Source organism: Camelus bactrianus, chromosome 12, assembly GCF_048773025.1.
Source record: "Camelus bactrianus isolate YW-2024 breed Bactrian camel chromosome 12, ASM4877302v1, whole genome shotgun sequence".
Taxonomy (NCBI): Eukaryota; Metazoa; Chordata; class Mammalia; order Artiodactyla; family Camelidae; genus Camelus; species Camelus bactrianus.
The window spans coordinates 16199424-16220458 of NC_133550.1; the positions used below are offsets into that span (position 1 = coordinate 16199424).

The following is a 21035-nucleotide window of genomic DNA, read 5'->3' on the forward strand; positions in this document are numbered from 1 at the left end:
AGGAGAGGAAGAAAGCAAGATGCACAGATTTCTCTCACCACATTCAAGTAAACAGGGCTTGATCCTTCTCAAGTACATTAATGTCCCTCCAAAAATTTTACTCCCTTTCCAGAAAGTTACTTTTAATTGTCTTAGCCATTAGCTGAAGGCCCCTCCCCTGGATGGCAGGCATCAGAAGACAGATTCAAAGAGCAAGGAAGCTTATGATCTGTAGGTACTGGGAATTCGACTTTCATAAAAAATAACTGGCACACACTGAACCATTTATTAGGAGGTTGTCATGAATTCTGTGTACCTGCAGGGAGTTCTTACAACTGACCCTGGCTCACAGGGTTTTAAAAAACAAACAAACAAATAAACAAACAAAACCCCAGCCTTTAACACCAAGACTCAAATATAACCAACCAAAGCAGGACTGTGGGTAGGGAGAACTGCAGAGGCCCCAGAGAGCTGCTGAGAAGGCTCAGCTTCTGAGAGGCCTCACTGTACTTCCTGCAATTACATCCCATGAAATTCCCATGTACCCTTTTAATCTAACAAACTGATTTTTCACTTGAGTTTCTTTGAGTGAGTTTCCATACTGTACAATTAACATGACTAACATAACTTGTAAGTAAGAACCAAGGAAACATCATTTAATTACACTCTGCAGTTTGCCATATATCTTTGGACTGCTTCCTTTTATGAGCTGAAACCCAATTTAGAAAAAAGGAGAAAGCTCAGACACAATGTCCTCTTCCATATCAAGGTTCATTCATATCTTAGAAACAAGGGCGGAGCCCTGAAATGGTGGTGTTAGTGGATAGTATTTTATCACTGACACTGTTTAGAACTGCCAGGTATAGGATAATACAAACACCTGGCTTTTAGTCAGTTTTATTACTGTTTTTAAATTCTCTATAGACAATACACCGCCCCCCACCTCTTCACCAGGGCAGTAACCTCTCATCACTTTGCCTTCAGAGCTGATGGGACTGACAGAATGTAATCTGGGGATTGAGGTATAGCTTAATTTCTGACTGATGGCAGAAAATAACCGTGAAGAGTCCAGCCTTCCTGCCATGAGAACAGTATTTCATTTGATATTAAGCACTTCAATACAAGAGAATCTATGTATTTACATACTTACCCTCCCTCCCTTTCCTCAATTCTAGAGAATACTGGTTATGTCCCTACTCCCCCCACCCCCAAAAATGGCAAATAATAAAATTACAGCTCTCAGAAAGAAAAATCAAACTTCTGAATCTTGACAAATACAATGAAAGGGTAAAAAATCCATTTAATAAATAAGAGCTGTACATGAAAAAGATACAGCAAAGAAGCCATATACCTACCGGAAATATCCTTAACTTAAAGTTGCTATGCAGAGTTAGTATGTGGCTTTAGTAAAATAAAATAAGTAATAATTATTATCTAAACATATAATGGTTGAGGTTCTAGAATCACACTTGAATTCAAAACCCAGCTCTAACATTAACAATTGTGTGACTGTGAGGAAACTTCTTAACTCACCTGAGTCTCAATTTTCTCAACTATAAACAAAGGTAAGAATTTCTTATTTTAAGAACTAAGTAATAACACTTAAAAAGTAATTAACACTCAGTATAAATACTCCATATTCTTTTTTATAAAATATGTTGGTTTTGAATAGAAGGTAACTTGGCTGTCTCACTCTCAAAAGCATACTACACAAACACTAATGCATATCAAAATAATCGCAAGTTGAAAGTTAAATGTAAACTATTTTCATAGAAAATTAGCTCTGAAGAAACAAATACAAGCCACAAAGATAGCTGGATGACTACAGAATATAAAACTGCAACAAAAAACTAAAAATAAAGACTGGGAAAATGAAATTCTAAAAAAAAAAAAATCCACATATACACACAAACAGGAAAATGAAGTACCATTTTACACTTATTAGATTAGCAAAGAATTTAAAAATAATTCCTATATTGGCATAAAATTTGCAAACTTATTCTTTACTGGAGACTATAAAGTGTTACGACTCATTCCCACATACTAGTATTATTTTTAAGAGCCAAGAAATGAAAATAACCCTAAGTCAAACAGCCAGAAAAAAAGGAAATCATGACACACTCACTAGATAAAGTGAGTTACACAGAGACTCAAATTTAAAAAGGTACATTACTACATGTATTAAATCTAAAGTAGTACTAATATTATCAAAGAAAAATTGTTATTTATTAAAATATCACACATAAAATATTGTAAGATGCACCCCAATTTTCAGAGAAGTTACAGTGTGCAACAATGTGCATCTTAGTGTTGATGAAATATGAAAAAATATCAAAATGGAAAATGCTTTCACACGATGGAGTGAGAAAACCCATAACCACTACAATAACCAAAGCAAACATGTTATGCAATTCTTTGGGCTAGGCACTGTACTGAATACTTTGTATCTATAACCTCTCCTAATTCTTAAAATAATCCATAATTACTAGTATTTCCTTTTTACAAGTTATCCTAGTATATAAGAAATAACCTATTCAATGAAAGACACACGAAACTGTAGACCAGCCACATACAGAATACCCTAGAGTCTTAAAACTAGATTGTATATAAAACTGATGAGATCTGGATAAGTTCTGTGGGCTGTACCAATATCAATATGCTTGTCTTTACACCATACTATAATTATGCAAGGTGTTACTACTGAAGAAATCTGGGCAGAAAAGTACATGGTACTGGCTATTGTAAGTCTTACATATCTATAAGAATTTAGGATCAGCTTGTTAGTTTCTATCCAAAACATCAGCTGTTATGGTAGGGACTGCATGGAATCTGTACATCAGTGTGGGAGTATTGCCATTTTAAAACATTGAGTCTTCTAATCCATGAATATGAAACGTCCCTCAGCAGTTTCTCTGAGCACTGTTTTACAGTTTTCACAGTGCAAGTATTTCACTTCTTTTGTTAAATGTATTCCTATTCTATTCTTTTTTAGCCTACTGTGAATGGAATTGTTCAATGAATTTCATTTTCAGATTGTTTGTTGCTAATATATTTTGGGTTTTATCCTGCCACCTTGCTAAACTTGTTTACTATAGTAGGCTTTTTTTTAAAGTGGATTCCTTGGGATTTTTTTTACATACAGGATCATGTCATCTGCAAATAAAGACACTTCTACTTCCTCCATTCAAAAAAAAAAATGGGGGGGATACATGGTATCATCCTTTTAGGGGGCAATTCCTTGTGAATCTATAATTATTGAAAAATAAAGATTTAAAATAGAGGAAAAATATTGTAGAAGACATGGAAAACGTTCACATTTTGAATACATCTGGAAAAGTAATAGAGCAAATTGCTATCGTATTACAGAAATAACAATTCTGTGAAATAATTCACAAGCATAAAAAAAGTGGAAAAACTAAAAATGAGTGTTATTACTGGTTGTCTCAAAGCAGTACAATTTTTATTTTCATTTTTGTGCTTCTCTGTATTTTCCTACAATTAACATCTGTTACTTTTACAATCAGAAAATGTATGATAAAATATTTAAGATCCAAATTAAAGGACATCAATTGGGAAAATCATTCTTGGCAAGTGACATAAAAAGACTACTGTCTTCAGAGAAGAAAGCTTATAGAGCCTACCAAATGATAAAAAAGGAATATATGTGTGTATATGTATGACTGAAACATTATGCTGTACACCAGAAATTGACACAACATTGTAAACTGACTATACTTAAGAAAGAAAGAAAGAAAGAAAGAAAGAAAGAAAGAAAGAAAGAAAGAAAGAAAGAAAGAAAGAAAAGCAGATACAAGTAAAAAGACAATTTGTAGCAGAGTATCCGCAAAGTTAATAAACATGCAAAAACGTTCAATTACACTAGTCACTGAAAAAATGTAAACTAAATTATTTCACTTTAACCTGTATAGTTAATTTTCACAAATAAGAATGCCTGCTGCTGACAAGGATGCAGTAAACTGAGCAATACTAAAAACTGTCATAACCCTTTTGTAAAGGGACCGATATCAATATCAATATAAAAAACTTTAAAGACATTCACTATTTGGCCTACTACAGTGAATTTTATCCTAAGAGCTTCACACACAAGAATGCCCTTTATAGAATTACCTAACATAAAAAAAATTGGAAACTGAAAATGCTCATCAAAAAAAGTTGATGTGTTTTTCTATAATGAACAGTCTTTAAAATGACACAATAATGAATCTGACAAGTCAGTTTAACTAGAACAAAGGCTTATTTTTTCATTTAAATTTTGGATAACCATGTCTTTTGACTAAGGTGTAATATAGAACTCCATAAAAATCCTTCTCTCTCCCACAGAACTAGAAGGAAGCCCTTGAGGCTACACAGTTATATAAAACATCTATTAAAGGATGTAAATTGTCCAAGTGCTTGCTGAAACTATCTGCCAACATACACAAATGTAATATGTAAGCACCAGATACTTTCAAATCACACAAAAATATTCAAATTGTCAGTCTGAAAAACTGACAGATCAGTCAACACCTCTATTTCTAACAATATATGCCATCATTAAATAAGCCAAAAATAGTCCTCAACATTGGCCCATTTTATGACAGTTCCTATCTGGGTAGAGAGATAAATGAAAGGAAAAAAGAGAAACATCAATTTCTTGGCAACAGGATACTCTCATAAGAGAGCAGTTTTAAGGTAACAGAACCAAGAGTATGCAAAAAGTCACCATGAATATGGTGAAATCATCTCTTTGGTCATATATAACCATTTGGTTTACTTACCTATTTACTATCAGAACCAGAAATCCCATGCCACTTAACCCTACAAATGCTGAAAAACAGAAATAAAGTATATAAATTGATTAAACTTACTTGCCTCATGGCATGGCAACCATCCAGGTTTAATTTTTATATCTCCAATATTAAGAGGACCACCAAACTACTTAAGTACTTAAGCAAACAAACTAGGCACAAAACAAACACTTGTCATTTCACTGAGCATAAAAAAACTTCAGGATCCTACCAATAGATACTTAGGAGTATTATATGGAAAGTAAAAATGAAAATTAAACTGGGAATTTTTTACCCTTTCTGACAAAGAAGGTTAACTAACATTCATGAAACACTTAATTCATCTTCATAACAACTACAGTTAAATTGTATCATTCACATTTTGCAGATAAGGAAAAAAGTTACCTAGAGGTAAAGTAATCTGCCCAAGGTTGTATAGTTAATAAAGAAAAGAGCCAGGATTTGAAGCTAGGCAGTCTGGAGAGTCTGCCACTACACTATAGTGACTCTTAGCCACTATACTATAGTTATCTTACAGAAAATTTTAAGACAATTGGTTACATACTATTTAAGGAATATTATAAATCTCCTCACCAAGCCAAATAGTCCCTGGCCCCAGTTCTCCCTAGAATAGCTAATAATCCAGAAGAAATGAATATAGTAAATAGTCACCAGATAAGACCTAGAGTCCCCAGGGCAAAAGTCAATTCAGCTCTGTAATGATTTCGATCCTAGGGCCAGGGTACAGCTAATTTTCAGTTAAAAAAATATTCATGGTAGCTTATGCAATAAAATTTACCCCCTATTACAAAGAATTTATCCTAATCTGAGTTATTTTGTCTGCAACCTCCACAATGGCAATGACCCCTGCCTATGGTTTATTGTTCTCTAGGATCTTGAACAGTGACTAGCACACAGGAGACCAACAGTAAAATTTATATGCTGTATGAGAATTTCTTAAACTTTACCGTGTATAAGAATCATCTAGGGATGTTGATAAAATGGAGATTCTGATTCAGCAGTTCAGGATAGGACCAGAGAGTTTGTATCCTAACAAGCCACTGGGTTTACTGGGGCTCACACTTGAATAGTAAGGTAACTGGACCACCCTAAGTTATTTGGCCCAAGTTGTCAAGAATCAGGATTCATTTACTTCATACCTGGAAGAAAATCTTTAGTTTATTCATCAATAAAGCTATTACTATAACTGAATCGCTTTGCTGTACACCTGAAACTAACATTGTCAATCAAGGTGTTACTACTACACTTCAATAAAAAATAAAATAAAAAAAAGCTATTACTGTTGGTCATCTGGTATCAGAGGGAAAGACAAGACATATCCTCAAATTCTCACTACCTCAGTCAGAGGCAGCTGACGAGTACTTAAAAACAAAACAAAACAAAACAAAAATCTGAGGCGTCTATAGATTAGTGCCTTAACTTTTGGGGACTCATGGGTTGCTCTGAATACATAATCAAAATTAGACTTCTCCCTAGAAAGCTCTACATATGAAATTTATGAACCTTATTGCTAAATATTAAGAACCCTGTTAATATATGTCTAGCACTTAAGTAATTTAAATAGTCCTCAAACTACTAAGTCATTTTACTTCAAATTGGTCATCTGATAAAGCCAATAGCTAACTATAAAAAAGAACTAAAAAAACTCTCAAACAGCAATACTAAATATCAAAATAATCCCTTTCAACTATAAGTTAGTGTAGCTACTATGGAAAACAGTATGAAGATTTCTTAAAAAACTAAAAATAGAGATGCCATATGATCCAGCAATCCCACTCCTGGGTATATGTCCAGAAAAAACTCTAATTGGAAAAGATACATGCACCCCAATGTTCATAGCAGCACTATTTACAACAGCCAAGCCATGGAAGCAAACTAAATGTCTATTGACAGATGTCTGGATAAAGAAGATGTGATATATACAATGGAATACTACTCAGCCATAAAAAAGAATGAAATAATGCCATTTGCAGCAACATAGATGGACCTAGAGATTATCATACTAAGTGACATTAAGTCAGAAAGAGAAAGACAAGTATATGAAATCACTTATGTGGAATCTAAAATATGATACAAATGAACTTATCTATAAAACAGCAACAGACTCACAGACATAGAAAACAAACTTATGGTTCCCAAAGGGGAAAGTGGCAAGGGGATAGAGATAAATTAGGATCTGGGATTAACAGATACACACTACTATATATAAAATAGATAAACAACAAGGTCCTATTGTATAGCACAGGGAACTATATTCAATATCTTTTAATAACCTATAATGAAAAAGTATGAAAAAATACATGTACAGCTCAATCACTATGCTGTACACCAGAAACTAACACAACATTGTAGATCAACTATACTTCAGTAAGACATAAAAAAATTAAAAATAAAACAAAGGAAATAGCAGGCATAGATTAAGATGAGACATAAATAAACCAAACAAGACAGAATATAAAAAAAATTTTTTCAAAAAAGGGTTTCTTTTAATTCCTACTGTGTATAGTCAAGTCAGCAAACCATTTGTTACTTACAAATGAAAACGACCAGAAAACTGAAATGAGACTTATCTTTCATAAGTATATAAGAAAGCAGCAGCTCTCATATTTATTATGTACCAGATACTGTGTTTTACACTGCCAATTCTCTTAACAATCCTTTAAAATAGACAATAACAATATTATCACATATATTGCATTATCCTCAATTTACAAATGAGGAAACTGAGAAAGAGAGGTCAAACAACTCGCCCAAAGTTATACAATGAGAAAATGGCCTAACCTGAGTAAGCAGCCTGGACCTGGAGTCTATGTTTTTAACTACTCTTTTATGCAAACTTTTATATAAATGTTTCTTATCATTATTACTAACACTGCTCTATTTTTTTCCTTCCTCCAACTCAGAAGTATAGAATAGCCTTATTTCCTTTAGCTAGTAAACTGCAAGTTTTTGTTAATCCTATAAGTGTATATTTCCCATAGCTAATTCAACAACAAATATTTTAGTAGCAACTTAATAATTCTCTTGCTTTGTTAATGATATAGAAAAAAACTATCAAAAGCACACAGTGAATCTCTGACCTCTTCTGAAAAATTATCAGACAAACCAGGACATTTTTGAGAATAAAATAGGGTGAGACATCTGTTCCAGAAAACAGATGTACACTTTGTCCAGAACAAAATGGGAGGTGTGGTCACCCTACCTGCTTTGTAGTTTGCAGTCTCCACTGGTATGAAATACTGGCCAACTATGTACTACACAAACCCTGGATTACTCCTGACTTTTCTGCCCTGATACAGAAAATGCTTTTCTCTTCCCTCAGTAATATATAAACCAAGCAAACTTAATTCCTCATCCTTGGAATCTGACTTTATGTCTACAGTTCATATCACATTCCCATTAATATTCATGTGAAGTCTCCTCTGACCTCTGGCTTCCTTAGAGCCAGTCATGTAACACAGAGATTTTTCTGAACCAAAGATCGGTTCAAATGGTCTGACAAGGCAACAAACAAGAGAAGAAACATGAGTATGTGATATTCAAGTTTCTTTTTCTTACATTTACTTAAACTTATGTGTTAGAAAAAATATTTTTTGAAAAAAGCAAATATAAAGTGCCTATTTGCATTCTATCATTTGCATTTCTTTAAATCCCACATATACATGAGCCTGTATTTTAACAGACAGCAATCTTCATTCTTGTTTTAAAAGTTTTCACTTGCTCAATTAATAGAATACTCAAACTACAGAAAATTTAAAATAAGGTTAACTAATCTGTTTGGCTTACCGAGAATCAGAGCAAATTAGTAACAAGGCTAAGATTAGAAATCAAAGTTATATATCCTTTAAATCAGTCCTATCTCACAATTGTTTCTGCAATTAGCAGTGCTATTATCATGTAGTTTTAATAAACTTCCCAAATATTTAATATGTAAAAGCACAAATTTCAGTCATTTTGGAAGGCAATTACTTATATACTGGACAACTTATATCACAGTACACTTTCTGTGATGATCAAATGATAGTGTCTGTCAAGCCCTTAACTAGACTGTATTACAAACAAGGCTTACTACATAAATACCATGAACACAACCTCAACTGTCAGATGAAAGAAATATATATATATTTTAAAAAGTGTAAAAAGGTACAGCTCATCAGTGGTAGAGCACATGCTTAGCATGCACGAGGTCATGGGTTCAATCCCCAGTATCTCCACTGGGGGAAAAAAATATATATATATATATACACACACATATAAAACTGTCAGAATTATTCTCAAATTACAAATAGGAATTTGAAGCTCAAAAAAAGTTGTCACTTGCCTCAGGTCACACTGCCAACAAAAATTTATGTTTTCAAAAAGACTGGGAAACTCTCAAGAATTAAACTTCAAAGAAAACAAAATTTAAGCAAAACACAGAATATAGGAATAATAAGTTAAAATGCTATAAGCACTATCAGAGTTAAAGAGTCATTTTCTATTTTCACTTAAAGATATTCGAAGAGGAGGTTAAAAATCTTTTTTTAAGCCTTCACAATGATAGCTGGTTTAGTTTCTCAACTTCCTCTACTTTCCACTCCTCTGCAATAAATACACTGACCTCAGAAACAGTACGGTCAAAATTTAAGTTCCTATGTAGAAGACCAAAATTACAGGTTTGAAATGTTCATGTCTAGTACTAAGAATCAGTTCCATTAGCTGATAAGTAATATGGAGCTAGGAGATAGCCTGAACAAACCCTAAATGATACAAAATAGTTGAAAACTAGTATTTCTAGTTATTGGTTTTTCACATTCTAGTTATATAATTTGAAGCACCATGAGAAACTTTTATTTCTTTATGTTCACTTCTGAGCATTTTATTCCACTTTTCACACCTCAAAAATAATTTCTACTTCATTTGCAGTCCACTGTATCCGAAAATATTTTTATTTGACAATGTTTTCATTCATTTTTAAATTCTGCATCCAGCTTCAATAAATATTCTAAAATCTAATAGTTCAAAAACCACTCAGCAATTCACTTATTTACAATTCTCCTTGACAATCATTCACAATTCATTCAGGTACTTTCTTCTTCTAAATCATTTTTGAAAAATCATTTTCAGTCAGTGACTATCTAATAAATAATCATGTATTTATACAAAATTAAGCTAATGGGAAAAACTGATTACTGCACTTGGGGTAAAAGGTACAACACTACCCACAATTACTACAACATAAAATTAATGAAAAATTATCTTGTCAAATATTCTACTTATTTCAGACTCTAAGGCTAAACTAAAATTTAAAATGTTATCACCTAAGAAAGCAGAAAACTTTCGGGTGAGGGAAAGCCCAGTGGTAGAGTGCATGCCTAGCATGCATGAGGTCCTGGGTTCAATCCCCAGTACCTCCATTAAAAATAAATAAATAAATAAACCTAATTATCTCCACCCATTAAAAAAAAAAAAAGAGTGAAAAAGCAGAAAACTTTAGAAGTCAGATAAATTATTTTAAAAACTATGCAGCATTATGATGTACACCAGAAATTGACATCATAAACTGACTATACTTCAATAGAAAAAAAATTATGTAAGATCTGGAGGAAAGGGGAATGGGGATTTACTGTTTAATGTGTACAGAGTTTCAGTTTTTTTTGTTTTGTGTTATTTTTTAATGGAGGTACTGGGGATTGAATCCAGGGCCTCGAGCATGTGCTATACCACTGAACTATTTACTCCCACCCCTGAAGTTTCAGTTTTGCAAGATGAAGAGTTCTGGAGATGGATGGCGGTGATGGTTGCACAACAGTGTAAATGTACTTAATACCACTGAACTGTACATTTAAAAATAGTTAAGATGATACATTTTATGTTATGTGTATTTTGCCATAATTAAAAATAACTTTTAAAAATTATGAGTTATTAAACATCCTAGGGTGCATAAAAGTCACTGCTATCTAAACAAGTGATTATAAATATTCATTTTTAGGGAAAAACTCAAATAGAGACAGAAATCCAATTAAAAAATTGCCAAACAACTAGAGCAGACATAACTGGCTGAAAATACTGGAAGGGGGAAATGATCTGAAAAATGAATAAAATGTTAGCAACCATAAATATATGAGAAAATTGCAAACTGTCTCCTTGGTGCTCAAAAATTTAAATAACTCACTAGCAGCCAGAAGGGAGCACATTGCTGTTTCAAACTTACGGAATTTGTTGTGACAGAATTTGTTGGAACATATCTGACAATTTTTTTAATTATCCAAGCGTTTTTACCTCTTCCCAAAGAGGCAAACATTTTAAGTGTCTCCTTCAGAACAGAGTGAGAAAAAAACAATTAACTACTCAAGTCAATACAGCTGTTTGTAAGACCAAGTTAAAAAAAGTTACATCTAAGTTATTACTTAAAATAGGATTCCTTGTCTGCCTGTAGATTTCTACTGCAGAATAGCTAGGTAATTTAGAGTTCTAATTCCACCACCAATAATTACTAGCTGTATGACCTTGGGCAAGTTTCTTAAATTCTCTGTGCCTTAGTTTCTTTATCTCTAAAATAGAGATAATAATGCTACCTCTTAGGTTTGAGTAGATGTCTACATATGTACGCATGCAAAAATAAGCCTGACACCTAGTAAGCACAATACACGTGTACACCACTATTACAGTATTACTGTTATCATTACTATTATCTATGCCACTGCTTCCAGTTATAAACTAGTTAAGCTGGGGTCTCTCCAGAAAAATGCACATGAGTAAAAGATTCTGAACACAACTGCAGAGGACTCATGGAACCCAAATTAGAGAAGTCCTACCAAAAAAACTTAGAAAAAGTAAAGTGGTTATTAATGCTCCCTTGTGCTATGGACCTCTTCAGTAGTCCAATTAATCTATGAATTCTCATTTCAGAATGTTTCTCACTATATGAAATACATAGGACCACAAAATAAACCAATTACATTATAGTCATCAAAATATTTAAAAAATTTTAATTTAGTAATAAATGTGCTTCTTTACTAATGCATTAAATAACAAGTCTTTTTACATATAACAAGGAGTTATGAGCATAAACATTTCAAGATACCGGCAAAAACTGTAATATGATATGAAAACATTTCTCTTCTTGCATTCATTTCATTCGCATGAAATTTCAAGAATTTTTAATTCCTTTCAAGAATTTTTAATTCCTTTCAACTAGAAGCTAGTGAAAATAAACAGGCAATTTTTTTTTTGCCTCAACTAAGTTCAAGAACTTCCTCAATTCTAACTAGGGATCAGAATAAGAACTCTTGGTTTAGGTAAAGGAAATGCAAAAATAAGTTTTGGAGTCTTGTGTTCCAGACTTCAGACTTTAGTCCCCACATTATTTACACCTGAATGACCTTAGACATCAAACCTCTGAGCTTTGGTCCCCTCATTTAAAATAATTCCTACATCAATGAGGTTACAAGGATTGAATATTAGTTAATAAAATGCCAAATGACCAGTGTGCTATTTTTCATTGATATTAATACCATACGATTAGACCAAGTATTTAGTTGACAGTTAATTTTCAATAAAATTCTTATGTGAAAAATTAAAGCTCACATACTGATTTAAATGGAAATATTAATTATACGTAACAGCTTTTTGAGAGCCATGATTTGGCAATAGAATGACCTGTATCTAAATCCTAATTACACTAGTTTTACTAAGTTAACCTCTCCACCTCAGTTTTCTCATCTTTAAAACACTGTAATGTTGTTTTAGAAACAAGAGAAGATCTAACTTAAACACTCAATAAGTGAAACTATTATTAAAGTTCACATTTTTAACAAAGCCAAAGCAATCAATTCGTTAACTCAAAAGTTTATTTTGGAATCCATGTTGATATAAACAAACTTCACAGTCCTTTGCCTGGCAAAACACATATACATTTAAAATCCGCAGCATTTGCTAGGCATAACATTCCTAACACAAACCGGCACTGCTTGAAATCATATCCGATTTCTTATTCTGACCAGCGAAAACGAGGATAAAAAACGATCAACAGAATGGGTTCAATAATTTTAAATCTCTTCATAATTTACTTGGAATGTTTCAATGAATATTTATTATTAATATTAGGCATACTCCAAGGTATCTGTCTCTTTAAAACTCAATTTAAAAATCTCAAAATTATCACCTATACACTGTCAATGAGATTAAAAAAAAAAAAAGTAAAAGCCATATATTTACTTTATGCCAGAATACTATAGGTTAAGATCCCCCTGCCCCTCTGATAAAAACCCGCCATAGACTGGCCCTGGCTCTCGAACCAATATACAACCTGTAAATTCCTTCCCTCATTGAAAAGATTCTTTTTATGGGCATAGTTAACAAGTGCCAAGTTGCCAAGTTGCAGCTTTGCTGGTTTGACGTTTTCACTATGCAAGAACAATATGATCTGGAATTTACTCAAAGCATTAGCCAGGCAGTCAGCTGATGCTCACTGCACACAAGAGAAAGACAGAAATAAGAGAAATTAAAGCTTGTATTTGTGTAAAATAGATACCTACTACCTTTCAAATTAAAACAGGCCAACAGCAGATGTTCCAACTAAATAAAAGTATTTCTATTGTTAAACAGCAATACAAAAAAAAAAAAAAAACAAAAAACAAAAAAACCAAAACGCCCAAAACACCTGGCTTTCCCCGAACTAAGTTTGTCTCGTTCTTGGAATTTTTCTTGTAAAGGGTTTTAATCCGTTCATAAAACCAGCCCCTCAACGCGAAGCCGCTGCCTGAGTAACTTTTACAAAAGGTCAAGGCGGTGCCTTTCAAGGCTTCCAAACCCTATTGGCTTCTCCTCCGTTCACGGTAACTCACTTTCCACCCAAAGAACGTTCCAGAGACCTACGGACGGGTACCAAACAAAATTTGGTGGGGGTTGCTAAAACGAGGCTTTCAACTTTCTTTTCAAAACACTCCTACCGAATTTCACCTTCCTCCCTCCGCGGCCCCACATGTTGCTCGCCTCCTCCCAGAGGGCCGCGCGAGGCCTCGCTTCACCCCCGGAACGAGCCCACCTGATTACCCTTTTCTCCGCAGACTCCGCCTCCCCCCCCCCACGCCCGCCCGCTTGCCTCCTTTAGGAGGTCCATATGGGACACTTTCCCCTTCCTCCGATCGTCACGCCGCACCAGACAAGCCTCGATCCTCCACCTTCAGTTCTCCCCCACCACGGCCCTCACCTCCCACCGCCTCCTAAAGTGTTGCGAGCGCGCAGAGCGGAGCCGCGGGCCTGCACGGCCCAGGTGCTGTGTCAGCCTATCTGCCGGTTCCGCGCCCCGTACGGCCTGGAAAGTCACATGGCGCTGGGACCGGCCGGCGCCTCCACACTCCAGCCCTTCTCAGAGCAGGACAAGATTCCCAAGTCCACTCACCTCCACGAAGAGCAACATGTCTTCCTCCGCTCGGCCCAATCGTTCTCGCCGACGCGACTCCAACTGGCTTACAGGCCCGAGCCCCAGACGCTAGGATAAGGACACTCGCCTGGCCCCTCCACCCGGCAGTGGACCCGGCTCCTCCCCCGCCGTCAGCCGCTGCGGCCTGACCCGCCCAGTCCCTCCTCCCTTGAAACAGCAACTGTTTCCGGCTCTAGAGAACAATTGCTTCCGGGAGAAGAGAAAATCCTCAGCGCGCTTAACTTTCGCACTACCTTTTCCAGCCGCAGTATGGACTGTACTATCATCTGGCCGGGGCGGGGGAGGGGTCCGAGGAGGGCACCATTCTGTGCCACGGGGGTGTGTAAAAATCTCGGAAGCGGGTTATGCTTTGCCAGATAGCTGCCGCGGCCGTAATAACTCCGCAGTCCTCGTAGCCCAAGACCTAGTTCCGAGAAAAAGCCGAGCTTGTGCAAAGTGTGCTGAAAAACGCCCAGCCCTGCCGAAAAGGCAGCGGCTCCGAGGAAAAAAGTAGAGGAAGGAAAAAAAATTCAGCAGTAATAGCAACTGCTGTACATTAAAGGCCTACTGGGTGCTTGGCACTATTCTAAGTATTTTACGTTAATTAATCTTAAAACAGTCCAATGCAGTAAATACTGTTTTCCCCATTTTACAGTTGAAGGAGCCCTCTAGGAGGGCGGTTTTCCTTTAGACACACCTTTAAAGAACTTTGCCCCCAATTCCCTTGAATTAGGTACCCGCATCTCTGCTCAACATAAAGCTAGTTGGTAATACTTAGTCTAGATAGCTGGTATTGATGTTTTGCCAGTAATTCGAGTGAAATACAATAAAAACAAAGTTTTGAATTATCTTTATAATTTTCTGTTAGATAATCCAAATTTCTTATTATCTTTAGCAACACCTGCTACGATTTATTCCTCCCTTTATCAGTCCCATTTCGATATCCTAGCTCAGACACTCATCGTTTGAAATAATTTTGTCCTGCTCCTCTCCAGTGGATTTTTCCTATTCTTTTATTTCAAAAAACTTCCTAAATTGAAGGTTTCATTTTCACCAAACTGTTACTATTTGCTTGCAAGACCTTACTATTCTGATCCCATATAATCTCCCTTACTTAACCTCAAATGAATCTCATTTTTCATTTAGACATCAGATTAATTCCCCCATCGAACTGCGGATATTGGGTTCCATACTCTCCCTAATCAGATCCCCCAGTAAACTCAACATTACTTCATCTCTATTAAACCAATCTCCTTACTTTTCCCCTGAAATACAAACTCAGCACTCACCTCCAAAGCCATGGCTCAGGGTGTCTTCCCTATCTGGAATGCCTTCATTTGTCAATCAACCTTCTCTCTCCATAAGGTTTTCCCAAAGACTCTGCTCTCCACAGATCGCTTCTTCATGTCCCTTGTTAGCACCTGAATATTATATTCTATCTTAAATTCTTTCCTTCTTTTTGTTTCTTCACAGGTACCCTATCATATATTCTTCACAGTCTAAGATAATGGTAGCCACATAGTAGTGGCTCAACAAATGCTTGTCAAATTGAAGGATTTTTAAAGTTTGCTTTTAAAAGCCTTCATTTCTTAATTGCTGATGAATTCCATGCTGCATAAAAAAAAATACGAGAGGGAGAGAGCACAATAATGCTAAATTAGTTTAATTGACAAACATGTAGGCTACTTTCTGAATGGCTAAGGTAAGCAATTTAAAGAAAACAAGAGAAATAAGTTATTTAAGGATCTCACAATCTGATATTATTATCAACAAAGTAATTAAATAGGTTAATTGATAATATCAAGAAATGCTGGATAATGATGGATATTTTCATCAAACCTCACATGTATAAAAAAAAATGATTCTCCTTAACTGTGATCCTTTCAGAAAACATGAACTTTCTTGAATAAAGTCTTAATTGTGATTATGGGAAAGGAGGGAGTAATATTTTATGACTTGGGAGAGGGTGCAGTATAACAATAAAGGAAAATATTCTGGGACTTGAAAGTTTCCATTGGAGAGGAGTTTTAAACTGTAATGGATATCCAAATTTTAAACAGTTTCCATGGAGGAACTGAGGAAGAATATGCCAAATGTTGGAAAAAGAAAACTAAAGTACAGCATCTGGTTTTGAGTTCACCAACTAATGGATAGAGACAAATAATATATAGTTACACTTCAATAAGTACTATAAGAGAAAGTTTACAAAATAAGTTGGGAACACAGGGGAGGGAGTAACTTAGATAAGGGGGATCTTTAAGAGAAGGGAAAATATTTTTGCTCTTATATATTGCTTGATATATGTTTTTTAATTAATTTTTTTTAATGGAGGTACTGGGGATTGAACCCAGAACCTTGTGCATGTTAAACATGTGCTCTACCACTAAGCTACACCCTCCCCTCAATTGCTCAACATTTTTAAAAGACAATTTATGATCCCCTGTGTCCCATTCTCTGAAGGACTGAAACACAAATTGTTTAACTTTACAAATTTACAACAAGCACTCAACATAGGACTAAGTTTACAATAAGTTTACCATAGGAACTCAACATAGGAAGTTCTTGTACAGAAACTGTTATACATCCACAATTTGTATAAAACCTTAAACCTACAAAATTATATCATGTAGCTTATGAATTTATACACCTGCAGTAAAACTGTATAAACATAGACAAAGCATAAATACATCAAATTCATGCTTGTTAAGGCCTCTGAAAAGGGACGAAGGGGAAGGGAAGGAGTCTGGGGAGAACGCCCAAGGGGACTTCAACTTTAATCTCTAATGCTTTCCTTTATTTAAAAATCTCTGAAGCAAATATGAAAAAAATGTTAAAACTGCTCATTCTAGGAGATAGGCCCGTGGCTGTTTGTTATATTACTTTCTGGACTTTTTCACATTTTTTTAAAATTAAAAGATAAAAAAGCTACATAGCCAACAAAACCATCTGTCAATTGCTTGTCCCCTATATCCTTTCACCTCCACTGCAATCAAAAGAGCTGCTCAAAGTACTCCTCCTTCAGTTAGAAGCCTCTAAGCGTTCCTTTCAATTTCTCAGCCAACTATGGAACTTCAAAGCCTTCTTCAGTCAGGCTTGAAAAAACAAGCCACTAGGTAGTGCAGAGTGTGATCTTCATCCAAATACTGTCTTCCAAGTTACTACATATCTAGGAAAAGTTGAGGGGCAGTTGAGGAAGTTGCAACACAATTATTCTATTACAGGCTTAAAAGTTCTTAAGCAAAACCTCAGGAAGAGAGACGAACCAGGATTACATTTCACACACTGGATCTTGAATTCTAACACCTAGACTTTAAGTTCATTTAAGCAGAGCTATATCTTCTATTTCTTTTAGCATTCCTGTTGTCTATTCTTTCCTACTCTCCCTCCCCTCTTCACCATCAACCATCACAGCATATAGAATGCCTAGTTCTTTGCATAGAGTAAGCACTCTTTAATTGTTTGAGTCAATGATAAAGTCACAATGGGTCTATTATGACATCACCATGACTGGAATACTATGGCTAGCATCAGGAGGGAGCAGAAAAGGCCTCTTCTAGTTTCCTATTGGACACTTTTGTTAACATTTCCCTATATTCTGTGAAAAAAGAAGAAATAAAAGAAAATCACTCAACTTTCCAAAACATTTATCAAAATGCAAACTGAGACAGATAATGAACATGAAGCAGAAAAAGAAACTTTGGATTTCACCGTAAGGTACAAAGATGTCCTTGACAGATCAGACATCCCTAAGCTTGAGATCCCATTCACAATACAGGATGTCATCGCTAAGACTGAGCAAGCACAGCTCCATCGAGCCAGAGAGGTAGGTAGTAAATGAAAAGTTTATAGATTGCAACTTTTTTTTTTAACTTTCTGCAACCAGCTACATTTTTTAAAAGAGCTCACTTTATTTCTTAGACACTTGACTGTGTTTGAGGTAACTTTGATTTCAAATGACAATGTCACCTGACTCTGGATAACAAGCTCCAGTTTTATATTAATCTCTTTCATTTTCATATCAGAGTTAATCAAGGTTTTTAAAAAATGAATCATATGTGCCTCTGAGTGATGGGGATAGAAGGAAAAAATAAAAGCTATAGCTAATGTTGATATCTAATTTTAGTCAATAGTTTTCATTTGTTCCCAACTGAGTTTTCATCAACTAGTTATTAACAAGAAGAAACATGATTGAGTTCTAGCTTCGTTTCTTTCCCTTGAACACTTCATGGAAGAGGGGTTTATTGGCCAAAAGAGAAATCCAAGGACAGTAAACAAAGAGCTGAAGTAATACAACAATCAAATAGACCCTAAACCACTAACGCTATACCTATACTGCATTCTATTCCCTCAGACAGAATACAGCAAAATTGGTCAGGTTAAAAGAAATGAACTCAGGGGAAGTTCTTCCCTACGTGTAAGGAGTGTTAAATATTTGTACTTTCTCATTCTCCATTTAGATTTACCCCTGCTCCAATTTCCTACATCTAGCAACAATAACACAGTGTTTACTTTTAACACCTTTATTGAAGTATAGCTGGCATACAATAGACTCTATTTTTTTTTAATGTAAGTTTTAAGAAAAAATTTAAAAATACATATATAAAAATACAAGTTTTAATATATATACACACCTGTGAAAAATGTCATCATAACCAATAGAATGAACTTACTTATCACCCCCAAAAGTTTTTTCATGCCCCTTTACAATCCCACCTACACATTCTTCCCTGTTCCCACCCAATCCCCATCCAACCACCAATCTGTTTTCTGTCACTATAGATTATTTTACATTTTTAAAGATTTTCTGTAAGTGGAATCATACAGTATTTACTTTCTTTTGTCTGTTTTCTTTCACTTAGCATAATTCTTTTGGGATTCATCCACATTCTTGCATGTATGAATGAATAACTCATTCCTTTTTACTGCTGAATATTCTTCCATGGCATAGGCATTTGGGTTGTTTGGGTTTCAGGGTTGTTACAAATAACGATGCTATGAACATTCATGTACTTATTCATGACATTTTGTGGGCATATGCTTTCATTTATTTTGGATACATACTTAGGTTTGGAATGGCTGGGTCATGTGGTATATAAATGTTCAATTTGAAAAATAAGCTACCAAACATTTAAAAAGTAGTTATACTATTTTTATAGTCCCACAAGCAGTATATAAGATTTTACATTGCTCTGCATCTTTATCCATACTTGATGTTGTCAGTCTTTTTAATTTTAGCCATTCCGGAAGGTATGTAATAGTATCTTATTGTGGTTTTAATTTGTGCTTTCATAATAACTAAGGATTTTGAGCAACTTTCCATCAGCTTATTTGCACTTGGTAGGATTTTGAGCAACTTTCCATCAGCTTATTTGCACTTGGTAGTTCAACTTTCCATCAGCTTATTTGCCCATACTTTCAAAACTGAGGGGCCTGGGTTCTTCTTATTCATTTTTGATATAGTTATTTATTCTGAATACAACCCCTTTATCAGACAGATGATTTGCAAATTTTTTTTTCACATTTTATGGCTTGTCTTTTTCATCTGCTAATAGAGTCTTTCAAGGAACAAAACTCCTAAGCCCAATTTATGATCACTTTCTTTTGTGGCTCACACTTAGGGTGTGGTATACAAGCAAACTTTGCCTGACCAAAGGTCAGAAACATTTTCTCTTATGTATTCTTTTAGGAGTTTTATACTTTTAGATTTTACATTTAGATCTATGATCCATTTTTTCTTAATCTTTCTATATGATATCAGATATGGATCGAGGTTCTATTTTTTTAAACAACTATTCTAGCTTCATTTTGTTCAAAAGCTGCCCCTTTCTCCATTGAATTGCATTTGCACCTTTATTGAAAATCAATTGACTATAGATGTGTGTGTTAACATACACTCTAGTCTATTCTCTTGTTCTATTTTTCTATCTTTATGCCAATACCAGTCTCTTGATTACTGAGGTTTTGTAATAATTCTTAAAATCATGTACTTTTAGTTCATCAACTTTGTTCTTTTCCCCAACTTCTCTCAGATCTTCCTTTTATCTCCTTTTCCTCTTCTTTATCCCCACTGCTTTTTCCCTTTGCTTTTCTGCAAGAAATTTAGAATCGGTCTGTCAAATTCTACTGGAAAAGAAAAGCCTGCTGGCATTTTGATTGGGAATGAATTGAATTTGTAGACTAATATGGGGAGAATTGAAATCTTAACTATATTGAGTCTTCTGACCCTAAACACAGCATATCTCTCCATTTATTTAGGTCTATTTTTTTTCAGAAGTGCTTTCATAGCTTTTGTCAGATTTATCCCTAAGTATTTCCTATTTTTTATACTATTGTGAATAATGTTGTTTCTCAATTTCTATTCTCAATTGTTCACAACATAGAAATGCAACAGATTTTTGTATATGAATCTTGCATATTGAAACCTAGTTTATTAGTCCTCATTGATTTTCTTTGTACATTCTTTGGGATTTTCTACATAGACAACCTGTCATGTGCTAGTCGAGGCAGTTTTATTGCCTCCTTTCATATCTGTGTGTATTTAAACTTGGTTCTTGACTTTCTGGATAGGATAGGGCCTCCAGTTTCAAGCTGAATAGAAGTAATAAGACATCCTTGCTTTGTTCTTGATGTTAGGGGAAAGAATTCAGTCTTCCACCATTAAGTATGATAGTAGCTGTATGTATTTTATGGCTCTTTATCAAGTTCAGGAAACTTCTTTCTTTTCCTAGTTTGCTGAAAATTTTAATCAGGAATACATACAGGGTTTTTTCAAAGCTTTTACAGCATCTAGGGGGATAATCATGTGGGGTTTTTTTTCCCCCTCTCTTTCTTTGAATTTGTTA

The 21035-nt window shown here is 34.8% G+C and overlaps 2 protein-coding genes and 1 long non-coding RNA gene across 7 annotated transcripts in view; 1 reads left to right on the forward strand and 2 right to left on the reverse strand.

The window, feature by feature from the left end:
• LARP4 (La ribonucleoprotein 4) overlaps positions 1-14330 on the reverse strand; it is a 61606-nt gene extending 47276 nt beyond the window's left edge. For 2 of the 5 annotated variants that reach the window (XM_074374887.1, XM_010964277.3), the window contains exon 1: positions 14173-14330. In XM_074374887.1, coding sequence (XP_074230988.1) covers positions 14173-14190 — 18 coding nt within the window. In that variant the 5' untranslated portion in view covers positions 14191-14330. Of the gene's footprint in view, positions 1-4757; positions 4807-13720; positions 13739-14172 lie in introns of those variants that run through there. The other 3 variants (XM_045523505.2, XM_010964278.3, XM_074374888.1) reach the window with 3 other exon arrangements.
• A 957-nt stretch (positions 14331-15287) lies between these two features.
• The window catches only part of LOC141579384 (uncharacterized), an 89207-nt gene continuing 83459 nt past the window's right edge, over positions 15288-21035 (reverse strand). Inside the window, exon 3 of the long non-coding RNA XR_012510602.1 lies at positions 15288-15804. This is a non-coding gene — a long non-coding RNA (uncharacterized LOC141579384). The remainder of the gene's footprint in view (positions 15805-21035) is intronic.
• FAM186A (family with sequence similarity 186 member A) overlaps positions 17846-21035 on the forward strand; it is a 61611-nt gene continuing 58421 nt past the window's right edge. The window contains exon 1 of the mRNA XM_074375900.1: positions 17846-18016. Within this exon, the coding sequence (XP_074232001.1) occupies positions 17846-18016 (171 nt within the window). The remainder of the gene's footprint in view (positions 18017-21035) is intronic.